The following is a 26,581-nucleotide window of genomic DNA, read 5'->3' as shown; positions in this document are numbered from 1 at the left end:
ACAGTTATCAGCCTAACCTGGTCGGGGCAGGGGGGATGTCCTTGAAAAATGAAAACAGGCCTCATTTTTTAAAAAGTTGTCTGCAACAAGGCTGCATTGTAGCCTCAAAACACACAAGCACTTTTGAAGAATCAGGAATGTTAGGGCTGGTTTTTCTGCCTCTGCTTTAAATCTTTTTTTTCCCTGTTGTGGGTTATTTTGTTTGGGTGTTGGACTTGCATTTTTGCTTTGCTCTTTTTATTTATTGTTTTTCTGGGGACACTCCTCAGAAATTATGGCATACATAAATGCCTCAGCTGGGAGAGGTGAGGAACAATGAAGCCAAGCTATGCCTCTCCTTGCACAGAAAATCTACTTCCATTATATTTCAAATATTAATTTACTCATTTGTCTCCATGTAGGCTAACCACAATTGTTGATGGTGTGAATTACTGTTAGAATCTCATTACGCAACGTGGGGGGGGGAGGCTCTGGACGTGATCCAGGCAACCAGAAGAACAGCTGGGGCTCATTATACAGAGGGGGCGGCGTGAAATAAGGCAGTGCAAATGCAAGCCCTTCTATAAAGTCAGGCCAGTGTGCATTTCCCAGTTGCACAATGCACATGCGAAGGAATGGTTCTGGGCACAGAATTCAGCATCCTAAGAATCCCAGCTTTTTTAAAAAGAACGTTTTTAGTGAAATGTATAAGATTAGTGAAATGTATAAAATTGAAAAGTATAAATAAATAAATAAATAAAATTCCCAAAAAAGAGAAAGTTTACATGCCATAAAGCAGTGAAGATAAATTTGGAGGATTATTATTATTATTATTATTATTATTCTTATTATTATTATTTCTTCTACCTGGGTAGGTTATAGCAATTTAAAAATACAATATTAAAAACAATTTTCTATCACAATAATAGAGTGTATCCCATATATATACATACATACATACATACAGTGGTACCTCAAGTAACAAACGCCTCAGGTTACAAACTCCGCTAACCTGGAAGCGTTACCTCGAGTTGAGAACTTTGCCCCAGGAAGAGAACAGAAATTGTGTGCCGGCGGCGCAACGGCAGCAAGAGGCCCCATTAGCAAAAGCATGCCTCTAGTTAAGAACAGTTTCAGGTTAAGAACGGACCTCTGGAACGAATTAAGTTCGTAACTAGAGGTACCACTGTACATACATACAGTGGTACCTCAGTTTTCGAACATAACCTGTTCCGGAAGACCGTTTGACTTCCGAAACGTTCAAAAACCAAAACCTCAATAGACGACAGCTACACCTCTGGATCTTGCACTAAGCGGAAGCTGTGTAGCATGTTTGACTTCCAAGGCGTGTTCGAAAATCGAAGCATTTACTTCCAGGTTTACAGCATTTGAAAACCAAAACGTTCATCAATGGAGACATTCGAAACCCAAGGTATCACTGTACACACACACACACAGAGACACACACAGAGAGAGAGAGAGAGAGAGAGAGAGAGAGAGAGAGAGAGAGAGAGAGAGAGAGAGAGAGAGAGAGAGAAAGAGAAAGAGGGAGAGAGACCAGGATATGATTAAAGTTGCTACATGAAACTCTGCGGGGAGGGAATTCCACAACTTGGGCTTTGCCACAGAGAATCCCTTACCGCTGAGCTTCTGAGGGTGGCAGAACAACCAAGAGGTTGGCTCTGTCTGTCATTGGCTCTGACTCCCCCTTATTGTTGGTCTGCCTGCCTTCCACCCTACCAATTCCAGGGGGCAGCAGCAGCCACTGCACTTCCTGCCCGGCAAGCATGATGCTGAGGGTAGACAATACAGCAAGATCTAAAGCAGGAAGCAATGGAAAGGTCCTCCAGTCTTGCCAGATCAAAAAGAGATGTGATTAATATGTTTTTTGGAGCTTGTCATACCTGAAGTTTCTGCAGCAGTACCACATCGGCTATTTTATCCTTGTCCTGTTTGGTTTGTTTGGCTTTCCAGTATTGTTTCTGGGCAGAATAGCGATTCATGGGACATACTCTAAAGAGGCAATCTGTAACGAGAAGAAGTTAGCAAGCGTTAGCATCCTAAAACCACAATTGATAAGAACATAAGACAAGCCTGTTGGATCAGGCCCACGGCCCATCTAACACATCCTGTTCTCACAGGTGAGAACCAATTGCCTGTGGGAAGCCTGAAAGCATTACATTCTTCTAACACTCACAACTGATTATTAAGAGCTGCTGCTCACCAAATTATTCTCTTTCTACTAATGTTAACTTTTAGGTTAAATACGATGTAAATGTCACATATCTGAAAAGTCTGGAAAAGACAAGACTCTTAGCTGTGGGAGTCCACCTTCCCTTGTGTCACTGCTAGTGTCTAAGAGCTATGTGAGAATGCAAATCCTTCTACAGCTTTTAGATGCTAAAAAAAGAGGGCCGTTTTTCATTATCGCCATCTCTCCTGTAGCTCTCAAATGCTAGGAAAAGAGATTCTCATACATCTTTTAGGAAGCAATAGCAATTCCTGCAAATGTAATGACATGTATAGCTTTTAGGCAAGGATGAAAAAGTTCTATTAAGGAGTAAGAATATTTTTTTCCTCACATTTGACCCTGCACAAAATGCATTATCAAAATAAATAAAGGAGGGTTGAGAAGGGGGGCCATTCTCAGGGGCATTGGGGGCAGGGGAGAGAGTTGCATTGTGACCATTTTCTAAAAAGTGGAGCTGGCAACCTTGTATTTAAAGGTAGATCTACCCCAGGAAGTTCTTTAAATTCCCCTGCTTGATGATTAATCTGATCCTTGAGTGATATTTTTGCCCCACCCTGGCAAAACATGTGAAAATTGCTTTGAAAATTGGCCTAGCAGTGATTTCAATTGTTTGTTAGAAAGACGGTCCCGGGTGGATGGAACCAAAGTACTTGATGGCTCTTAATTGCTCCTAAAATAGCACCACAGAAACTTCAGACACTAGAAGAAAATAATTTCCATTCTTGGATCCCATCCCAAGTCGCTGGCAAACCTGCTGTCAGTTATTCATCAGAGAGTGATGAATAAGCAGGCGCAAAACATTATTCTCACCGGCTCTGGAAGGAAGCCATTTTTTGGTTGTCTCATTCCACACGGCTGCTTCTGCTATTGGTAAGTCCCACACCAAGGACACCCCGCCTCCCATGCCAGCGGAATTCCTTAGCACAGGGTGAATGCATGTGGTGACCCCCTTTCCCCCTCCCCCAGTTTTGCTGGACTCCCAACTCTCACTGTCCCCACACAGCATGGATAACTATCAGGGATGCCAGGAGTTGCAATCCAATAGCATCTAGAGAGCATCATATTGGAAACCCCCCACTTTGGCAGGTCCTGTCTCCTCCTCGGGAATTAGGAGCAGCTTCTCACAAACAGCAGACTGAGTGGTCAACCTCTGCCTGGCCTGTACTGTTCTACTATTGGTAGGTGCTCATAGATGGACAAATGCCCAGATTTCCATATTCACACACAGACACACCTCACACACAAATGCTTGTACATAGAAAACTGGAGGGAGCTTCGCACAAAACAACCTCTTATGTACTGAACAAGTGTGTGAAGGGCCTGTGGGTCCTTACTGTCTCTCAGTACAGTAAATTTCTCCTCCAGGTAACAAGTTGGGAGCCCATATATCATTGCTATTGTCAATTTGACTTCTGAGGAAGGCCAGACAAGAGTAAGGGCTGCGTCAAAAAGTTTCAAAATTCCTACCTGGAAATCAGCCCTGCACCCACACCAAAGGTAAAGGACCCCTGACCATTAGGTCCAGTCGTGTCCGACTCTGGGGTTGCAGCGCCCATCTCGCATTACTAGCCAAGGGAGCCGGCGTACAGCTTCCGGGTCATGTGGCCAGCATAACTAAGCCGCTACTGGCTAACCAGAGCAGCGCACGGAAACGCCGTTTACCTTCCTGCCGGAGCGGTACCTATTTATCTACTTGCATTTTGAAATGCTTTCGAACTGCTAGGTTGGCAGGAGCTGGGACCGAGCAATGGGAGCTCACCCCGTCACGGCTCTATGGTTTAACCCACAGCGCCACCCGTGTCACCCACACCAAAGAGCATCACTTAAATAAAGAAGGGTTAAGCCAGAGAATAAATGGAGCTTGAGGGTGCAGTAGTGCATTGGCATCACCAGGGATACAGCAAAAGGATTGGATGTAGCTGAGTGTTAGAGCATCTGCTCTGTGTGCAGGGGATCTCTGGTTCAATCCCTGGCGTCTCCGGGTAGGACTGGTAGAGAACCCTAACTGAAACCCTGACGAGCCACTGGCAGTCAGTGTAGACAATGCATTCCTTGTGTATTAAGTAAGATATTCTGTCAGCCGGGTAGAGTACTGTCATTGGTCAATTTAAAGAGTACAATCACAATCCACAGCCTGATTGGGTCCCGCCGGAAAGTTTGAATGTTATTGGTTCCCACTTAAATGTATCTTTTCCCTCTGTCCCAATGTGTCTATAAATAGAGCTTTCCCTACCCCCTATTCCCCAGTCTTGTCCAATCCTTATAATAAAGAGCTGTTCACTAAGAAGTGTTACTGGACTTATTGCTACCAGAACCCACAACAGTCCCCCCACTGCTTGCCTCTGCCATTATCACCAAAGGTATATGCATGTGCTTGCAAGTGAGTCGGGTCAAGGTTAAACTGCACCAGCAGTTCAGTGACTTAGCTGGAAGTCTCCCTGAGGACTGAACACCAGGGTTACAGCAGAGGTGTGAATACGTTAGTATGGCTCTGCTTCCTGCTGATCCTGCTGGACACCGAGCTGCTTCTGACCAGAGGATATGAATGGAATCCGCTGTCCTGCTGCTGTGTCCTCAATGGGTGGGGCTTATGTGCAATTATGTTGTCTGTGGTTGTCTGTTACACCCAGCCAGCCAGCCACCCACAGTGTGTGTGTTTTTTAAAAATAAATAAATCTTAAAGCATTTAATGTCATCTCTGACAAAGTACAAGATTTGAACGCCTTCCTTCCCCCCCCAACGTGTCCAAACATGGGGATCTGCCTTGCTGAAAGAGCCTCAGGGGGAAGCATGGAAGGGGGAGGGGAGCAGGAACTGCCAAGCTGTGATCAGACATTTCTGTTGGCCCAGCCAAGTTCAGACACTTCATAGCTGAACTATGTGATTTTAGCTGGATTCTAAGGGCTGCTGCCAACATGACTTTTTGAACATGTGCATCTTAAAACCTGTTTCCGAAGAGGTGCGCAAATGCCATTTAAGAAGTCTGCTTCTCTAGAAAAGTACAGATTCAGTAATCTCCAGCAGCCATTTGCATGAATGTGTGTCATTTGCAATCAAACAGAGGCACATCAAATCAAATCATTCTTTATTACGGTCAAAGACCAGCTCTTAAAAAGGAGGTAAAGTAAAAATAAAAATAAATACAGCGGATCCCTTTGACGAAACACTTTCTGGGGATGTTACATATATAAAACTCTTTGAACAAGATTTAAAAGAAAATTATTAATTGCATTACAATGTTAAAGATTTAAAATAGTGGCTGCAGAAGGCTGAGCCCGGCTCACTCGAGATTCCATTGAGGAGAAACTTAGATGGGCTGAGAAGAAGGTCTATATCTGCAAATTTGGACACAAAATCTGGCAACCGCCCTGGTAATCATCGGGTCTTTACCTAACAAGAGCAGGTTGTATAACTGCTTTTCTGGGAGGCTTGCAAACCTCACCAGTATGGGGTCCATGATCTCCCTTTGAGCTTCTTCATATAGAGGGCATCTGAAGAACGAGTGTTCAGGGCTTCCTATTTCCCCTAGTGGGCATGCGCAGAGTCTTTGGGCGTATGGGATTTTTTTATAGAGCCCCTCCAGCACTCAGAGGCACATAGGAAAGCCTTAAGTGACATCTGCATGGGTCCAAGGGGGGGTGTTTAAAAAGGAGTATCAGGGCAGTTTCGCTATGAAGTGAAATATCATCAGTGATCTTTGAAGGCCAATCCACAAAAGAGACTTAAGGAGGATCAGAGGAATACAGTCAGTGAAATGCCAAGGTCCAAACTAGGGCAGGAAAGAAACCCATGCCTCAGAATTATATACTTCGTTCAATTTAGTTTAGTTTAATTTGGAGGTTTCATAAGTAGTCTGGTGCAGGTCACCACTGTAGCTATGTCTGCTGCTTGGCGAACAGATTGTCTCTTCTTTTTTGACAAAACCATGGGAGGAATCCAATTTCACACTATTATTATTGTTCTGCCAATGCAACCATTTTTTGCTTTCCTGCCCCCATGTGCTGTTCTAGGGATTCTCCCAACCCTCTGGGGTTGATGGGGGGGCATGCATGGGCCCATGGGGAGAGAAGATGAGGGAAAGCCGCATTGCACTAGCCAGACTCATTGCTGATACAACTGTTTTGCTGAATGTGTTTTTGTCTCAAAAAGGGAACCTGAAATGGGGGAGTTCTATTTCTAGAAATTGCCCGGTAAGTCCCTACACAGTCCTAGGGCCAAAAAAGCTCAAAGACCCACAAGGATGTGATAACATGTGCCAAAGACCAGCAGTTGATGATAGCATTTTTAATCTTGTGCTGTAAATAATTATATCACAGAATATCAAAAGTGCTGAACCACTGTCTGAGCAGATAATAGACCAGCCTTCTGAAATTCATTGAGAACGAATTTTCCTGAAAGCTGGAACTCTGCACCAAAGGTGTGTCCGCTCCAGCAGTTTTCAAGAGAGTGTTTGGACCAGTCAATGTTATTACTTGCAGTGGTTTCCTTGCAGTAACCTGAAGCTGCTCCTGTTGAAATCCTATGACGTCAAGAGGAGAAACAGCCCTGGAGTGGCACATGTCCTGCTGGCACTGCATTCAGGGTCAAATTTGCTGAATCCCAGGATGGTAAAGTGTAAACACCTGAGGATTCATGCTAGGTTCATTGCATATCCTTGTGAGAATATGAGATCCATTCTGCTTCAAAAACCCACTGCATAGCCAATGCAGCAAGATGCAGAAAGCCCCAGAAAAGAAATGTGTGTAAGCAGATCTGAAAACCTCAACTACAGACAGTGTATTTCTGTTTTGTTTTCCTGTGTGTTTTCCTTTCTGAGCTGTGGCAAAGGAAACAAGACAAGGACAAGTGACAGCAGAGCAAAGGGGGATTTTTCCACTTCCAGAAGCACAAATATCATAGCACACATACATATATACAGTGGTACCTCAGGTTACATACACTTCAGGTTACGCTTCTGGTTACATACTCCGCTAACCCAGAAATAATGCTTCAGGTTAAGAACTTTGTTTCAGCATAAGTACAGAAACCGTGCTCTGGCAGTGCAGCAGCAGCAGGAGGTCCCATCAGCTAAAGGGGTGCTTCAGGTTAAGAACATTTTCAGGTTAAGAACGGACCTCCAGAACGAATTAAGTACTTAACCAGAGGTACCACTGTACACAGAAAACCATGAGCCAGTCAAACCTAACGAATAGGCTGGGTTTTATTATTTTGTATTTAAATGATATAGTTCTTCTATTGCTGTAAACCATTTCGGATGGTCTTTGCATAGAAATGCAGCGTAGATATACTGTATATACTTGAGTATAAGCCTAGTTTTTCAGCACATTTTTTGTGCTGAAAAAGCTGCCCTCGGCTTATACTTGAGTGAGGTGGGCGGTGGGGGGGCGTCAAGAAAGAAGCCCTTTCTCTCCGCTCGTGCCGCCACCTGCTCTCCCCAGTCAACCATTCCTTAAGAAGCATACAAGAACGGCGGTTCTTTACTCTCCCCAGGCAGCTTGTTTCATTCCTGAACTGCTCGCATAAATGCAAACTTGGCAAAGGAGGAAGAGGAAGGAGCAGCCCAAAGGGCTGCTTTCGGGCTGCTCATTCCTCCTCCTCCTCCACAGTGGCAAAGGTGAACCGGCTTATACTCGAGTCAATAAGCTTTCCCAGGTTTTTGTAGGAAAATTAGGTGTCTCGGTTTATATTCAGGTCGGCTTATACTCGGGTATATACGGTATTTCAAAATAAACAAATGCACAAACGTTAAAAAGCCAATACTTCTGACAATGGCCTAACTGTACCCCTTTCCATCGCAAATAGAGGAAACATTATCACTACCACATACAATTATATCTATAGCGTTGCCTTGTACAGGATACTCCTGGAAACAAAAGGGCAAGGATAAAAAAGATTAGATAAAATGCTGGTGGAAGAGCAACGGGCAATTTAATAGCCACAGTAAAACTGACACAAGCTGCCAATTACTCTGTTTAAACTTGCAAATAGCTGGAGGATATTTTCAACCCATGACCATTATACAATGCTGCAAAACGCATAGGCAGCTTGGAATGTGTGCCATTGCTTGAGCAACAGGTCAAAAGTCTGCGTCTCAAAAATTCAGGTTCTGGTTTTGCTTCCCCCATTTGTTCGTTGTGGGCTGCCTTCCCCTTGAAATGTAGCCTTCTCCTAAACATGGAGACGGAAGAATGCGGATAAATTTCCTAATGGTTTTTCTAGAACAATTGGTTTTAAATACTGTACTGTTCTTACGGGTTTTCTCTATATCTGTCCTCCGCTCCTACTTCCTTTTTAAGAATCATACTTTTTGTATCTTTAATATGTTTGTATTTGTATTCATTTCTGTATGTTTGTATTGATAAATAAATTGTTTCAAAAGGAAGAAAGAAGAAGAGTTTGGATTTGATATCCCGCTTTATCACTACCTGAAGGAGTCTCAAAGCAGCTAACATTCTTCTTTCCCTTCCTCCCCCACAACAAACACACTGTGAGGTGAGTGGGGCTCAGAGACTTCAAAGAAGTGTGACTAGCCCAAGGTCACCCAGCAGCTGCATGTGGAGGAGTGGAGACATGAACCCAGTTCACCAGATTACGAGTCTACCACTCTTAACCACTACACTACACTGACTCTCAGGCAGCAGGCAAGCTTAGGGAACACAAGGGGGACACACACAGCTCTGTCCCCAAGAGCAGAAGGAGCAGCTGAGAGAGATGCTACCACCAACAACCCACGTACACCAGAATCTGCCACCTGAAGTGGCTTCCTCACTCTGCTTAAACGGTAGAGCCAGCCCTGATGGCTGTCCCTGGTGCATAGGGGCAGCCGGAGCATATGAATTCCATCCCAAATGGTTTGTTTAGGAGGATTCTTATGCCAGAGTGTGGTGACAAGGCAAGTCAGAAGAGAAATCGTTGAGAAGGGAAATGAGCCTCTATACTTAAAGGGAAAGTGGGGTTGTTGGAATGGACTAGGACTAAGAGAAGGGGTGGTTTTAGGAAAGAAACCCGGTGCTTTGGCCCTGACATCCTGTTTCACAGGCCAAGAGTTGTCCTGCCCTTTCCCTGACTCATCACCTTTTCCCTTTGGAACAGGACACCAGGCAGCCAACACACCACAAAGACATGCTTGAGAATCCATGGCTCTCGCATGCATAGGAAACAATTAGCACAAGTTGAGTCATGGAAGGTATGGCTGAAGTGTGCCAAACAGGAGTGGCTCAGGTTAGTTCTTCTCCCGGCACCGTGTCTACATCATCAAAGAGATTTCCACAGCGCAGTTCTCTAAAGCTCTACTCAGAAGTAAGTCCGCCCGGTTCAATGGGGCTTACTCATAGGCAGGTGTATATAGCATTTTAATCAAAGGCACAGGAGCACAAAAAAGCCTCAATAGCACTTTGCCCATTTACACAGGTGATGGAATTGCATATTAGGGGTGTGTCCAAGGAAAAAGTCACCAGGTATCAGATCTAAAAGGAGAGTGGCAAAGAAAGAAAAATGGATGGGGAGAAAGAAGAGAAGAGACAAGGGTTGATCTACCCACTTTGGGCCCTAGCCACTGCTGATATACAGGTACCCCATCACCGATGATGTCCTCAACTGGGGGGGGAACCTCCCCACTTCTGATATAACACATAAAGGTTGCAAACCAAGGACTCTGGTGGCAGCCCCAACACCCCTATGGTAATAGACAAGTGAATCACCAGCATCACCACAGGAGATGGCCAGAAAGTGGTACCAAAGGTACCTTACCCTAGTATTTGAAACCCACGACATATAGAGATACCTGGAGATATAGATATACATACAGTATTTTCGTTCCCAATCTAGTCTCATAACTGTAATTGGCTATAAACTGTTTTTAATATTGTATTTTTAAATTGCTGTAACCTGCCATAGGACTTTATGGTGAAGGACAGGTAAGAAACATTAATAATAATAATAATAATAATAATAATAATAATAATAATAATGCATCTGCCAGCCCAGCACAGATATAAGAACTCAGTCATCTGGCCCTTAAAAGCTACTGACTGCTGCCTGAGCCCTCGCTTTGATTGCTTCTCCCAGCTTGACTTTCTGTGGAACTGCCTGCATCCCTCCAGGCCACTAGCTCTGACTGTTTCCTGATTAAACTCTGGCAAAATGCAACTCACCAATCCTAAATATTTGCAGTGACATATCTGTCCACAACGTTCACGTGATACTATGGTTTGTGACACGTCATGCTCCTTTAGCAGATAATCCATCCTGAATGCCTATTGGGCTTCAAGTGTTGGTAGGCTTCAGTTTCATAAGGCTCTTTTCTGTTTATTTTTTTATTTCAGATTATCTAAGAACATCAGAGTCCTACTACATAGGATCAAAGGCCCATCTAGTCCAGCAGCCTGCACTCTCAGCCAGACAGGTGCCAAGGGGAAGCCCAAAAGTAGGACCTGAGCACGGAAGCACTCTAACTATTTGTACTCCTGAGCAACTGGTATTCAGAGGAACACCTCTTCTGATACTGGGAGGTAGGACATAGTCATCATCACAGCCAATGGCCATTGGTGGACTTATCGTCCATGGATTTGTCAAAGCCTCTTTTAAAGTTGGTGATGGGAACCATTGCTTCATCTTGTGGCTGTGAATTCCATAGTTTAACTATGCACAGTGGGAAGACAGTTCTTCCTTTTGTCTGTCCTCTTCCTGTGGGATGTAACATAAGCAGTCAAGTACAACACCTCCTGTTTGCCCAGGGTGGACACACAGGGGGATGTTACTCCAGCCAGGAGGACTTCCTGTCACACCTGTCTGGAGCATTCTGCATGTGACCAGGTAGATGGGTGTGACCCTGTGAGACCCTGTAAAAGGACCAGTCAAGCGGCCATCTTCCTCTTTGACTCTCTTCTGATATTGATGTTATTTTGCTGTCTGCTGGCTCTCAGCCAGCAGCACATGGGCTCATTCCCATATGGGATGAACTCAAACCCTTTTCTGTAACTACAAGCTAATGCCTGCCTCCAGGGAACCTACTGCAAACTGAATGTAAGTAAACTTTTTATCATTACTTTTAAAAGAAGACTTTTGTGTCTTTATTCTTTTTAAGAGGGAACAAAGGGAGTTTACCAGGAACAAACCCAATCTGGACAAGCCAGATTGGATTGCTTAAGTCAGTGTTTTTCAACCACTGTTCCGCGGCACACTAGTGTGCCGCGAGATGTTGCCTGGTGTGCCGTGGGAAAATTACTTTATATATAGTCAATATAGGCACAGAGTTAATTTTTTTAACATTTTCTAATGGTGGTGTGCCTCGTGATTTTTTTCATGAAACAAGTGTGCCTTTGCCCAAAAAAAGGTTGAAAAACACTGGCTTAAGTAAAGAGATTCAACAGAATCTACCAACTAGCTTCCTGTTATACACTGGGGAATGTACTCTGCTACTGACTCACTAGCGTGAGTGAGGAAGGACAATATTTAATCAATATATCCTCTCCTACTATCCACAACATTCCCACACTTCCAGCATTCAGCATCATGGGGGACCTTAGGTTATCCCAAGAAACCATTGGTTCATCTATCTCAGTACTATTTATGCTTACTGGTAGTGGTTCTCCAGGATTTCAAACAAAGGTCCTGCCCAGCCTTCTTTGGAAATGCCAGGGATTGAACTGGGGGCCTTTTGCATGCCAAACAGGTGCTCCCCTGCTCAGCTAAGTACCTACCTTTCCATATTACAAAAGAGAGAGAAAGAGAGCAAAACCTCCAATATCCTTGGATGGGCCTGCCTCTCTGTGTGTTCTAGCAGCTAGCATGAGGTGGCTCTGATCTTGTTGGCAGCCTGCCGAATTATCTTCTTGGGTGGGGGGGGGGGCAGCATGGCTACCTATTAACAGTAGCTCTCAAAGAAATCAAGATGGAGGAAACATTGGCTAGATAACCCAGATGCAAAGTTTCCCTCAAATCACTAGAAAAACAGACCAGGTAATTCTGCACCATGTTTATTTAGCCACACCTGCAATTTTGTTTTCATCAGTGCTCAAATGGAAACATCCCTGAATGAGGTGAGAAAGAGGCACTCCACCAATAGCCTTGGGGGAATGCTCCTTGAACTGAAATATAATAAGATTGATTTCACCTTCCTAGGTATACATCCTACATTCATCTTTACATTTCCAACAATGTTTAATGTTTGATTGACAGAACACCACTGACTCTCGTTACCAATAAATTAACAGAGCTCAAGAAGCACCACAGTGAAGACTAAAAGATAATCTAAGGTAAGATACACAAAGCTTAGCAAATTAACTGTATTCCTGAAGTGCCCTTCCTTCTTGTGCTCTTCCTTAGTTGACATACCTCCAAGTATCTTACATTGCCGGAACAGAGTGAATGAAACAAACTGCAGAGAAGACAGCTCGCATTGTGTGGTGGTTAAGAAACCGAGCTGTGAATCAGGGCATCCCAGATTCATATCTCACAATTCCATGAGCTCACTGGGTAGCACTGGGAGATCCACTTTCTCAGCCTGAGTCTCCCATCTGCTAAATGGAGGTTAATAATAATACTGACTTACCTTACAGGTAAGAATTGCAACCAGATAATATATGAAAAATATGCTTTGAACACGAAAAAAAAAAAAGCTTTGAAAGCACCATTAAAAAGTTAAGTATTATTCTCCCTTTAGCAATAGGATTTGGTTGGGGGGGATGGAGAATCCTGAGAACTAAGAGTTATATTTTATATGATATGAAAACTCATTCTACCCCTGTATCAGTTTTAAGTTTCAGATTTTGCTTTGTCTTTAAATCATGTTCCTCTACCCCCAACTTGGTCTAACTTCAAATATATATATTTTAACCAAGTCAATGCATCAGCCAGAGAGATCAGAGAATGCATTCAGTTAAAAAAGAAAAACCCCTACTGACTTGAATGTGTTTGGGAGCCCGGCCATATAACCGGCATTAGAGAGCCAATGCAAGCTCCCAATAAAATTTATTGCTTTGGCATTGGCTTGAGTGGCTTCTTGGCTGCTCAGCGTTTGGCTGAAACACACAGGCTGCAACCCTACACCATGTACAAGGGGAGCAGGCACAGAAAGGCCTTTCATAAGAAGCCAAGGTAGCCTCCCCTTCCGTACCTGGGCATTCATGTCAGCCAATGCCACGTTGAGTGTGCTGGATGTCAGAAGGCCCATCCCTATTCATCCTTCTAAACCAGATATGGGGAAACTTTGGTCCTTCAGATGTTGCTGTGCTGCAATTCCTATCATCCCTGGCCTTTAGACATGCTTGCTGGGGCAGATGGGAGTTGTAGTTCAGCAGCTCCTGCAGTACCAGATATTCTAAATGGAGGTCCCTTCATGCCCTCACCTTAGAACCTGTTCTTGTTCTGCTCCTGCTTTTCATGGGGAAACAGCTGTGTACTAGGGAGCAGTGGGTGGAGTGGGATATTGGATGCAAGATGCAGAGGGGGCTCCATTTAAAAAGTTTGGCCTGCAGTTGATCCAGCAAAAGTGTTGACTTTACTGCTTCATTAGTCTCTTACCTCGAAATTTCTTGGGTGGGTTATCCAAATCACCAGCTGTTGGTTCCACCACACACCGGTCATCCACCAGCCTGAAAAACAAGCAAGAAAATATTCAGTTGTGGTATTTGACTTTGAACTCAGTGATTTCAATGGTCTGAAAAGTTATCTGTTCTACTGTTTCCTTGCCCTGCCAGCTGCCTCAGCCTGAAGTGAGATGAATGCTGCACCCCATATTCAAGTTTGACTGAACTTAACCATCCAGGGGTCCTAAACCTTTACCTTTACCTTTATCACAGAGAACAGGAGACACAGGGTGATGTCCTGCTTTATGTTTGCTAAAGCTGCAAAAATAATTCAAAGCAGTAACACAGATTCTTCGACCTAGTTGTAAATTTTGGGGATACAGCATCATTATTTTATGGTACACCAGCAGCACCTTGGGATGGGATATCCAAACAATCAGGCATCTGGTTTCTTTGTTTTTGTTTGCGCGCACACACAGAGAGACCAAATGTGCTTTCAAAAATAAATTAATAATTCCCTTTTTTTAAAAAAAATGAATAAAAATAAATCTTGAACATTCTGTAGCAGTGCAGCTAAACTTGAAAATTATTATTTGCCAAGATGTTCTAAGAAGGGACGCGGGTTAAACCACAGAGCCTAGGGCTTGCCGATCAGAAGGCCAGTAAAGTGAGATGAGTGCCGCAACCCCAGAGTCGTCCGCGACTGGACCTAACGGTCAGGGGTCCCATTACTATTTAAGATGTTCTAGAACAGACAGCTAATGCAAAAACTTCAAAATGCAAAAGCTTCAAAATGTATTATGTGTTGAAATTGCAGAATAATTAGGACTTCCGGCGAGGTCGCCATCACGGGCGGTCGTGGGTTGCCTCGGCAGCGAGGCGACCCAGTCCAGCCCGGGGGTTGGAGCCCCGCTACCGCTAAGCGGGGCTCCGGTGAGGCGCGGGAAGAGCGTCCTGCGCCTCGGGCTCCCCGGCGGGCCCGCTAAGCTCCGTCCCCTTCCCTTGCTCCCCCTGTAAAGGGGGAGTGGGGGTGAGAGGGGATCGCGGAGCTGGGCCATTAGGGGATATGCCCCAACCGGGCGGAAAAGCGGCGAGTGCTGGCCGTGACGAGCGACGACGTTCTCCCTGTAGAAGATGAAAGGAAATGAAGCCCGGTGGTTGTGAGTACTTGACTGGATTAAATTGGTGGACTTAACGACCCGGGAGGTTTCAGGGAAAGGAAGTCTGCCTCCCTCCCTTCGGCGGTAAGAAAATAACGGTTTATGATACTGTTGCTACCAAGATGGTTACAATGTTTGGATTTTTTCACAAGTGAGACTATTTAGATCTCCCTTTGGGGAGGAAGAGGATGGAGAATATCCCTTTTTAAAGTTATGGTCTTTGTGCCCTGGTTTCAGGGGAAATGGCTGCGAAAAGTCTGTGCCGAAGTGGAAAACTACTGGTATAAGATGGAAAACATTGAAATAGAAACTGAAATTTGATACCTATGCCCGTTCTTACCATGTTGGGCTTTGTTTTTGAACTTGTTGTGAACTCTGGACTAACTGATGAACAAAGGATTACTATTTTGAAACTGGAACTGCTTAATCAGAAATTGAAGGTTTTGAGTGGGGATATGAAGAAAAATTTACTTCCCACAGAGGAGACCTTTCAGGTATTCGACACTATGGAAGAGAGCCTTGGCAAAGAGCTGAAGGGGATGATTGAAGAACTGAGAGAGATGGCTTGGCGACTCCCGGGAAAAGAAACGTCCTTTGGCGGTGGCAGCCCCGGGACGGTGAAGAATGTTATATCCAGCCCCCGAGGTGAGAGCTCGGGAGTGAAGGGCAAAAAATTAAGATATCTACAAATAGAAGAAGAATGCAGCATTGAATGGGAGAAGCTGAAAGAAGATGAACAGTGTACCCTGATGTTCGATGCAAGGACTGTTGGGGACTGTGTCTGGATCTGTGGACGTACAAGGAAAGAGGACAATTTGAGGAGTGGTTCCGGTGTAAGATGGAGAAGGACAATGGATAGAGGGGGGATAGGGTGAAGTGTATTAAGTACAGAATATAAATGGTTTGTTATGGTAATCTGAAATCGGAGGGTTAAGACATTAAGTTTTATTTTAGTTTCTAACAAGAAAAGGGATATTTTGAATTTTTTGTTATTAGCAGCAGTTTAAGGGATAGAAGAAGTTTGCTTAGATTTGATATAAGAATAATTTGTCATGATAAAAAGTTGTGTTATTAATTATTATGGATTAAGATGATTGTTTAGATTTGAATTTTCTTTAAATGAATTCAATTTTTAGAGAGATGAAGTTATTAAAGTAGAATCTAGATTTGGAACCGAAGGAGAGAAGGCAGGGGAAGTCAATTGTAAAGATTCGGAACTAGAATTTTTTTGTGTGTGTGAAAAAAAGAAGAAGAAGAATAGTGGTTATGTTTGTATTTGTTTTGTATAAATGTGGGTGGGTGATGGTATTCTTTGTTATGGAAAATACCAATAAATTCTTTATAAAAAAAAAAGAAATTGCAGAATAATTTAAGTCTAATCTTGTGACTTTGAGGAAGCCAATTCATGATTTTGAACATCTGGGGTTACTCACCAGACTACTGAGTTACTCAAAATGCATAATTTGGTACATCTTTCTGACAGCCCATATATTTGAGAACAATCGCTTTCATTCTAAGTGTCAACTAACTTCTCTATTAAGCATAATCATTTCCACAATAACCTAAGAATTACAATTCCTTTTTGTTTCATTTTGGAAATGATGCAACATCAGCAGTGATAACCTTTCATGTTTTTGAACGATTTTCAATATGATCTTAAATCTTGAAGAAGCTTGTTGTCTCTCTGTATACTCTTCCTCCACACTGGACACTTTCTCCACACTAATATAAGAACTCAGTGAGTGCTTGGATATGAAACATATGAGGCAGTCTTAGACCAGGACAGAAAGACCAGTCCTCTCTTCTGCCTGCTACCCAAGATCCATTTAGCTCAAGATACCAGGGGTTAAACCTGGGACCTTGATAATTCATTCAGCCTGCTTAGGCTGTGCAATTAAAAAGTTATTTCCTATTTGTCAACAGAAACCCTCTGCACTATAATAATGAGGAAGGTGGTTTGGTAACTTGCCATCATCCCTCTCAGTATATAAAATAACATATCGGTAACTCCTCCGTGTATTTTGGCATGTATTCTTCCAGTTGCAACATAGTGCAGAACACTGTCATCATAAATCAATAGAGGCCAGTAGTTTAACACAGATGCTGGGGGTGTACCTCCTCAAACTTAGGGTTCCCACCCACCCCTCATTTCAGGAGCCACAATAATTGATGCATCTTTCCCCTTTTTGAAGTTTATTTCTATCTTGACATGGCTGCAAGCTTTAAACAATAAAAGAAGTAATTGAGTGTTTAATCATTCAAATGTGTCATTGTTTAAACAGTGGAGCCAAGAAGGAAGGGCACTTGATATGGAGACCATATAAGCATGCCCAGCATTGAGTGTGTTACAGTAATCCAGTCTTGAGATTATTACCAGCTCATGGATCACTACAGGGAAACTATCCTGATCCAGGAACAGTTGCAGCTGCTGCACCAGCCCAAGCTGGGAAAAGGCCCTCATAACTTCTGAGGCAACTTAGTCTCCAGCGACAGTGACTGGACAGCTCCATGAAGTGTCCAGGCTGGAAAATCCATATGAACAGAGTCCACACGTTCCAGCAGCAGTCAGCCTCAGACTAAGAAGCTGCAGGTCTGACTAGCTCCCTCTGCCTTCTATGAGAAGGGAGACCACCTTGGTTGAGCAGTCATAAGCTTCAACAGAGTGGAAGGGCCTGTGGTTCCACTCGGACAGGGGTGGGAAACCTTTGTGGCCCCCTGGATGCTGCTGAACTGCAATTCCCATCAGCCACAGCAAGAATGGTCAATGGCCCAGGATGATGAGAGCTGTAGTTCAGCAACCTGGTGGACCAAAGGTTCCCCATCCCTGCATGAGGGTTTCTGAGCTACAGTCCTCAGAGTCAGAGGCAAGAGAGGCAGGTCCATTAGGGCAAAGGGGGCCAACCTCAGTCTGCCTCAGCCAAACCCCCACCAGCTTGCCTTCTTATTGACAAAACTCAGGGATCATTCTGTGCGTCATTGGCTCAGCTTCCCTGACTTGCCACCCTACCAACTCCAATTGGCACCAGCCACCACACCTTGGGCCAGAGAGGTGCAGGTTAGTCGTGCCATGTAAGTCAGAGCCAGAGCAGCAGACACAACAGTGTAAAGTGAAAACATGACCAGGGTGTAGGAGATAAGCTTATTTTAGGATCCCCAGATTACTAATAAAGCACATTTCCCAGTTGGATGAATAAGGCTGAGCCACAGGTGTCTATTTTGCATTGTTTTTAAACTCGACTTCTGTTAATTGTGTGCTGTTCTTTAGCTCTTATTTTTAGATTTTGTACATCACCTTGGGGCATATGTGGAAGGTGATTAAACAACAATAATCCCCCCACTGCCTTCACAGAAACAATACGGTGCCATATTACAGGCTGTCAATACATTGTGCTGGGAAGAATGTTGCAAAAGAAGGCTATGGGGATTCCAGCAGGATCTGAGATCAGCTGCGTGTTGAACAACCTGTTGCTTGTATATCAGGGGACCCTGTTGCTCCAGAGAATCAGGCTCTGCCTGCTAGACCACTTCATTCCATCTGTCTCCTTTCCAGCTCTTCCTATGGTAGTGAAACAAACAGCTAGCTGCTCCTGGCACTTTGGGAAGCACATTAACCAGGCAGCCAACATTTCAAATGTACACCAGTTTTTACTCAATGCATTCAAACATTGCCAAGGTGTCCTCAGCAGGAAGGATCAGGATGAAGGTTGGGTCCCACAGTGGTAATGCTTTCTCTTTGTGACTGGAGATGGTCTTCAAAGAGCGATTCTAATATGACTGATCAGGATTTGTTACTAGGTTATGGTAGATCCCGAGGCTACTGGCACTGCCAGTACTAGCTCAACGCTTTTGGGTGTGCCAGCTAACCATAAAAAAATGTAACTTGGGTCACCAGATTCATGTTGACATTAGTGTTCCGTGAAACATTTATCCAAATTTAAGGGTTCTTTTCTTCCATTTCAAAAAGTAATTCTTTTTGTTTGCTGAACTATTATCTAACAGTGGACACTTCAGCAGTGAACCTTGGTGAATAAAGAGCAGAAGAATCCAGAGAAGGGTTTTCACTACTGACACTGTGACCCCAACTACAGTGAGGGGAAAGGGCATTTGATCCCCTGCTAAATTTGCCCATTTGACCTCTGAAGAAGAAATGACCAGTCCATAATTCTAATGGTAGGTTTATTGTAGCTGTGAGAGACAGAATAACAGGAAAACCCCCAGAAACATAGAAGACAAAAGTCATTTCTTTGTCAGAGGGCAAACGGGCAAATTTAGCAGGGGATCAAATACTTCTTTCCCTCACTGTACATGTGATGCTCATTCACAAACATCTCTCCTCCCCAACTTTCTCTTTTTAAACATAAGCAGACAAAATGAATACAATTCACTTAACCTTTTCACCTCTAACTGTTTCACTACTCAAAAGCATTTCCTGCCATCACTACCACCCAACTGCACAAGTGAAAATATATGGGGCATTTTCACAAGTGACACTGAGAAGAGCTTTTAATCTTGTGGAGGGGAGTTAATGCAGGAAAGAAAAGGGCAGGCAGCAACTTTTGAAAACAACCTAAAAGGTATGGGTGTAAACATCCCTAGTTAGATAGCATGAGCTGTATCTCAAGTTGTACTCAGAGTAAATTGAACAGACCTAAGTTAGTCATGTCCTGAAATTTTAATGGATTTATCCTGAATAGGACTAACATGACTGGATACAACTCTATGTCCCAAACAAAGGCAAAGTGATTTTATGGAGTGGTGGGGAACTCTCTTATTAAAGAAGTTAGGAAACAAAGTTATGCAGATTCCAGCCAAAAAACCCTATGTCAATTAAGAGCTTCCAGAACTATTAAGTTCATCTGCCACATGGAAGCAGGAAGAAAGCAAACCATGGGAATATACATCAACTTGGGGAAAGGCCAAAGCTCAGTGGTAGAGCATTTGCCTTGCTTACAGAAGGTACCAGGCTCAATTCCCAGCATCTCCAGGTTGAAATGTCCCCTCCTTGAAGCCCTGGAAGGCACCTCCCAGTCAGTGTAGACCATATTGAAGGAGATGGACCAATGGCCTGACTCTATAGAAGACAGCTTCCTATGTTCCTTGGGCAGGGATTACCGGAGCCAAGGTACCAGCATCCAGAAAGCTATAGCTCAGTGGCAGAGCATCTCCTTTGCATGCAGAAAGTCACTGGTTCAGCTGTCAACATGTGGGGATGTCCCCAGTCTGAAATCCTGGAGAAGTGCTACCTGGCAATGTAGATAATAGTGAGCTAGATGGAGCAAAGATCTGATTCGAAAGGCTCAAGGATACGGTAGATCTCGTAGTCAGCAACAGTACTTCAAATGCCTTTTCTGACAATCTCAATATAATCTAGGGCAAGACCAAGGATGCACTGTACTTAAAAGGTTAAAAAAAACAAAACAGTAATACTGTTTTGAACACAAAACAAAGAAGTAACCAGTGTTCTGTAGATCTTCTAGGAGTGGTGTTATATGGTCCTGGCAGTTGCACAATTGAATATTTTTGCTGTTGAACTTTGCACCAGCTGAAGTTTCTAAACTGTCTTCAAAGGCAACCCTGCATCTATCACCTTGAGTTACCTAAAAGATGTGTGTAATTGACTGACTAACTGAAAATCTGCTCACCTCTCTGACATGCAAAGGACCAGCCAGTCTTTTATCCCAAGGGCTTTGAGAACAACGAAGAGCTGGGAAATAGATGCAAGCACTTAAGCAGCAAGAGGCCTCTTGAGTACTTTGGAACAAACCCAGAAACCAAACATTGTTTGCCTCTGTTCTTAAGTGAGAGAAATAGACAGCCTAACGTCTCGCAGTTCAGTGTTTTCAAGCTACTTCAAATTATGAAGATTGTACAAGAAGCCTTTTCCATCCCCTGAACTGTTCTCACAATCTGAGAAGAGCATTCTCTTCTGTTGCTCTGCCAAATGGAATTTGTATTTAGATTCCCTAATTCACTTGGATCCCCAAGACCTGGATGTAGCAAGAAAATTAGGCAATTATCCTGGAAATCAGAGGTGCAAGGAAGCAAAGAATCATAGAATTGTAGAGTTGGAAGGGACCACAAGGGCCATCTAATCCAACCCCCTGCAATGAAGGATTCTTTTTGCCCAATGTGGGGTTTAAACCCACAACCCTGACAAGAAGCACCTCACACTCTTCTGACTGAGCTACAGATATGGTGTAGCAAAAGGTGACATATTCTCATTTCTGGCACCTAGTGTAATTCCTGTGAAGCTAACATATCAGCTTTGATCTGACATCAAGGTTGCTGAAAACAGAATGTGCTCCAGAGTCATTACCAAGCACTTAACTGATGTGCCCTTGGTCTTTTCATGATGAGACAAATTTCCATTCTGCTGAGACAGTGAGCAAGCAATATTATACAGTAGGCAATGATTATCTTAAGGCCAGAGCTGTCAACCTTCCTTTTTTTTTTTGCATTGGGAAACGGCGCTGGAATAAGGGAATTTCCCGCAAAAAAGGGAAAGTTGACAGCTATGCTTAAGACCTAAAAGTTGTTTTCAAGCATTTCATAAAAGCTTTTTGGTGCATATGGAAACCCAGCCAGATGGGCGGGGTATAAATAATAAATTATTATTATATTATTATTTAAAACCATCAGAATTAAAGCACTGATTTGCATGAGATTATAAATGTCAGAACAGTTGGTGCTGGCTACCGAGAGGGAGAGGGGCAAGGCGGGCAGGGAGGTTGGTGCGATGCTGGTGCAGCCGATCTGATGATGCTCGCAATGCTCCTACACCAACCTTCCTGCTGCCTCACCTGTCTCCCTCTTGGTAACCACAGTGAGCCTGGCATTGGGAAACCAGGTAAGCAACACTTCCTCCATCAACCACTACTGGAGGGAGCAGTTTGCCGTTTGGACTCTGCTTTAAGGCATCAAAATGGTTTGGGACAGCACTGCTGAAAGGGGCATTTCATGGGACGTGTTTGCATGGTTTGATTTAGGGGCCTAACTTGTAAAAAACTTGTTGTACGAATAAGACAGGTTGGGCCTCTCCAAAATAAAAACAGTTCCAAAAGGGCAGGTGTTGTGTTTATTTGAGCATTTGGCAGCTTTGTCACCAGTTGCCGCACAGTAGCCCTGTGAAAGTATGATATCAGGTAGAAAGTCAGGAGAAGGAGGGACAGATAGAATTACAGGAAGAAAACCCAAAAAGTAAAGTTAGCTGCACTGTTCCGTAAGGGAGAGGGAGATCCCAAAATCCACATTAGGACCACATCTTTATTAGTTCAAACATAATAAAACAGGACCCCTTGATGAGCTTATAAAGTTGTCATCAACTCCAGCCCAAATTCTTAGGAAAGTAAATAACATAATGTCCGGAAATATAAATAAGCAACATTTATTTCTCATAATTAAAATGCCAGCCTTGTGGAGCAGCAGGGAGTCCTGATAAAGAAGGGGAACCGCAGTTCTGAAACAAAGCCTTCTGAAAAGTTCCTTGACCCTGGACTATATAGTAAACAGCCATCAAACTTGTGGAGGATAAGTAGGACTGGAATAACACTTGTAGTTCAATGTTGAATTTTGGACAAAATGGAGATGTAAAAGATTTGCATTATGATAAAAGATACAGTAGGAAATGGTTAACAATAGGACCCACAAAGGGGAGCAGGGAAGTCCAGGAGATTCTCTGGAATCTTGTTTTTGTGTTGGATAATTGACTGTAAAACTTTAATCTGAAAAACCAAATAAATAAATAATTTTTTTTTAAGTGTGGGTGATGAGAAGAGTTGGCTATGGAGTCTGTCTCTGGCCACAGTCCTGCAATGGAATGGGGAAGGATGCGGCACACTTTCAAGTGAGGCTGCTTATGCAGGTGTCAGGTTGCAGCAAAGCCTCTTCCAATATCATCCTGCCTGGGTGTTAAGATCTGCAAGAGAGATGACCCTTCTTCTGATTCTACCAAGGGGTGAGGCAGTGGTGTGGTGACCCCAAAGTAGGGCTACACTTCTGTCACAGCATCCTGGCTGTGGAAATCCCTCCCTTCAAAATGAGACTCAGCGTTGTCTCTGAGCATTTCTCAACACCACTTAAAAACATATTTAGGCTTCCGGTTTGGTGCCGGATAATGGCGGAGTGGAGCTGAGTCAGTTCCAGTCCCCGGGGGGTTTTAGGGGTCTCCTTGTCTGCGCCAAGGGCCCCTTAAAGCCACGGGAAGAGCGTCCCGTGGACCGCGGCCTCGTGGGTCCCAGACGTGCCGTCTCTGCTCTTGATTGACCCTCGTAAGGGGGGAAAATCAAGCGAGCGGAGCTACCGACACGGGACTGGAGAGGCGGATGCACCCCCCCGGGAGATCAAAGCAGCAATTCTGCCAGACCTGAGCACCAAGCTTTTCCTGCTAACTTCAAAGAAAAAAGAAGAACCCCGGCTGCTGTAAGTGTGGGACTAATTGGATTTACATTTGAATAATTGGCAACCGGGAGGGATGTTAAAAGGAAGCCCGTCCCTCTCCTTTGTTGTGCAGAGGAGGTAATTAAGCTTCAAGCGGCTGCAGCTGCATCACTAGACACAATGTTGCTACGAAGCACTTTGACAGAGAAAATGGATTAAATCCCAATTTGAGGGATTGAAGATTTTGGAAATATCTCTTCTGTGGCTTTTGGAATTAATTTTGGCACCCTGTCTCAGGGAAAATGGCGCTGGAAAACTAATACGCAAGATGGAAAATTACTGACATTTGACACCCTTTGTTTTCTCCAACCATGCTTGCTTTCGCTTTTAAACTGATTCTAGATCCGGGTATTACCCAGGAACAAAGAACAATCCTTCTGCAATTGGAGTTTGTGAATCGGAAAATGGACTGGTTAGGACGTAATTTCAAAGAAATTTGTTGTGGAGCAGGAGAGACCAGCCAGATCTGGGAAAATTTTGATAATTTGGAAGTAGACTTCTCCAGGGAATTGGGGGAGGTGCTGGAGAAATGGGACGAATTGATTCAGCAACCCCAGGTAAATGGACGGCCCTGGTGTAGTGAGAAACACAGGGCTGATGTTTTGACTGGAGCTACGAGATTCAGTCTCTGGAGTGGGAGTCCAGAGATGAAGCTGAGAAGATTTTTGAAGACACAAGTGGAAGGAAACCAAAATTGCGAAATGGAGTTGCTGGGAGAGGAGAGCTGGTGCCTCTTGAGGCGCCCAAGGAGGAGATTTATAAATTTTAAGATGATACTGAACAAGGACAATAGAGGGAAATGTAAAGATGAATGGTGGGGGGGCATGGGAGAGAGCAGAAAAATGGTGAGAAGGGGAATAGGGTGAAAATGATAAAAATTGAATTAGGATGGATTTATGGTACCCTGAAGATAGTGTGTTAAGATTTTAGGATTTTGATGTTAAGTTTTAAGATTTTGATGTTACGATTTTGGGAATTTTGAATTAGTGAAGAGATATGTAACTGATTAATAGCAGCAGCTCAAGTGAAAAGAAGTATAAGATTGATTTAAGAATTATTTCATGATACTATAAGATGTTAAGTTTTTATGATATTATAAAAGGTTGGATAATGAATTGTAATGTTAAAAATGGATGTTACCAAAGTATATTAGTATTGAAGGCAGAGGAGGGAAAGCGGGGGAGGTCCCTTTAGAAGATCAGAAACTAGATTTTGTTAAGTAGAAAGAGATAGATTGGTGTTCCAGTTTAGGTATGTATTGGTTTTGGTTTTGTTTTAATTGTTTTCTTTGTCGATTGTATTTATGTAATGTGTTTTTTATTGTGTTAATGTTGGTGTTTATGTTATGTTATGTGTTTCTCTTGTTTTATTGGAAAATAATAAAAATCTTATAAAAAAAAAAACATATTTATTCTCCCAGTCTTTTGGTAGGGGCTAATGAGAGATACTTTGATGGATGTGGCTGCTGCTGTAATGCAGCTGGAGAAGATCTGATATATTTGCTGCTGCGCTTTGTTGGGGCAAGTTGCTGTTGGCTGCCGATTTACAATTGTGCTTTACACAGCAAATGGCTTGTTTTAATTTTGGTACAGATTTTTAATCATTTCCATCTGCTCTGGGATCACGAAAGTGATGAAGGGCAGGATGTAAACCTAAAGAATAAGGAAAAGAACAAAAATGTACATTTGTAGGAAGAAGATGATAGAGTAACGGTGTGTGTTCAGCAGCCTGGCTTTGAAGACGTCTGACTTGTGAATGAGGGCAATGGGGAGATTATGAAACTCTGTCTACAATGTGAAGAGAAGGATTAAGTTCCTAAGATTCAATCAGGGAAGAGATTGCTATCCCAGGATCGACTTTTGGAATGAGAAAATAGAGGCAGGAGATGGATTAGAAAGGAGGAAATATGGAGTGGAAAAGAGATACAGAGAATAAGACTAATTAGAACAACAATAGTCTTCCCCATGTATTCCTATCAGTCACATGCTTCACCCCGAAACTTTTTGTAATTTCTACGGTATTTATCAGGCTTCCATCCAATCAGTTTTTGCTGACGTGCACAACTTCCTTGCTGTCAGTTCACCTTTCCATTCACTCTTCCTGGTATCTTCCACATTGTTCCACCACCTCTTCCCACCCCAGTTACACAGCTTATCACATTCTTTCACAGCCACATAATGGGACCTGCAATGACTGGTGGGGTTTATTTCCCCAATGGGCTAATGGATCCGTTCCTTTTGAATGGGCATCCTGCAGCATTCATTTCGATGTGTAACCTAATTAACACAACAAAAAGGTAGCAGACACTCTGGAAACACAGCCTGGGTTTATATGACACCGGACCTCCATAGCCTGTGCTGCTTCTGTTCATATATCAAGAACCAGGACCTGCTTTTGAGATTCCGCAGTACAACTCCCTATATATCATGCCTTTAAGTTAGGGGTTGCCACATGGTCAGTTGTTAACCCACCCAGCCGTAAGTTTAACATCCAGGCTCTATTTGCATATTTATTCATTGATTTGTGGTTTGTTTGATTCTTATTTATTAAAAGGCAGTATCTCTAATCTTATCTGTTTTAAGAGCTAGGATGGCATAAACGCTCTATGAAAATGAAACTAAATGGACTACATGGGGCGTGTCCCCTCCCAACCTTATCAGCTATTCCCCAGGTTTCTAATGCACAAACATTTCCTTCAACCCCTTCTTTCTGCTGCCCATCTGTAGCAGGGGAAGGAAGAGGAAATAATTATATATGGGGCAGGGAAGGATAAATGCCTATGTGGTGTGCTTGCTTTTAACCTACATCAAAACTCCAACTGTGTACACATTAACACTTACTCTGGCTCTAGTATGCTCCTACCACCAGAGTATGTATGTATGTATGTATGTATGGAATTGATTGATGGATGGATGGATTGATTGATTGAATTTATATACCGCCCTATACCCAGAGGTCTCAGGGCGGTTCACAGAAAAGATCACAGTATGTAAGACAAAAATAAAAGCAATAACCCAATAATACCCCCCCCCCAAAAAAAGAGCCACAATTTAAAAGGGTTTGGGATGTTGATCAGGTCAACCAAAGGCCTGGTTAAAAAGGAACGTTTTTGCCTGGTGCATAAAAGTGTGTAATGAAGGCACCAGGCAAACTTCCCTAGAGAGAGCATTCCACAGAAGGGGAGCCACTTCTCGTGTTGCCACCCTCTGGACCTCTCAAGGAGGAGA

At 43.4% G+C, this 26,581-nt stretch overlaps 1 protein-coding gene across 3 annotated transcripts in view; it reads right to left on the bottom strand.

Annotated features, from left to right (window-relative positions):
- ITPR3 (inositol 1,4,5-trisphosphate receptor type 3) overlaps nt 1-26,581 on the bottom strand; it is a 105,993-nt gene that overhangs the window by 62,801 nt on the left and 16,611 nt on the right. For all 3 annotated transcript variants that reach the window (XM_033152605.1, XM_033152606.1, XM_033152607.1), the window contains exons 2-3: nt 13,754-13,824; nt 1,884-2,005 (exon numbers count right to left, since the gene is read on the bottom strand). In XM_033152605.1, the coding sequence (XP_033008496.1) occupies nt 1,884-2,005; nt 13,754-13,824 (193 nt within the window). The remainder of the gene's footprint in view (nt 1-1,883; nt 2,006-13,753; nt 13,825-26,581) is intronic.

This window comes from Lacerta agilis, chromosome 6 (genome assembly GCF_009819535.1).
Source record: "Lacerta agilis isolate rLacAgi1 chromosome 6, rLacAgi1.pri, whole genome shotgun sequence".
Taxonomy (NCBI): Eukaryota; Metazoa; Chordata; class Lepidosauria; order Squamata; family Lacertidae; genus Lacerta; species Lacerta agilis.
Note: the sequence above shows the minus strand (reverse complement) of the source record. Positions and strands in the feature narration are given on the sequence as shown.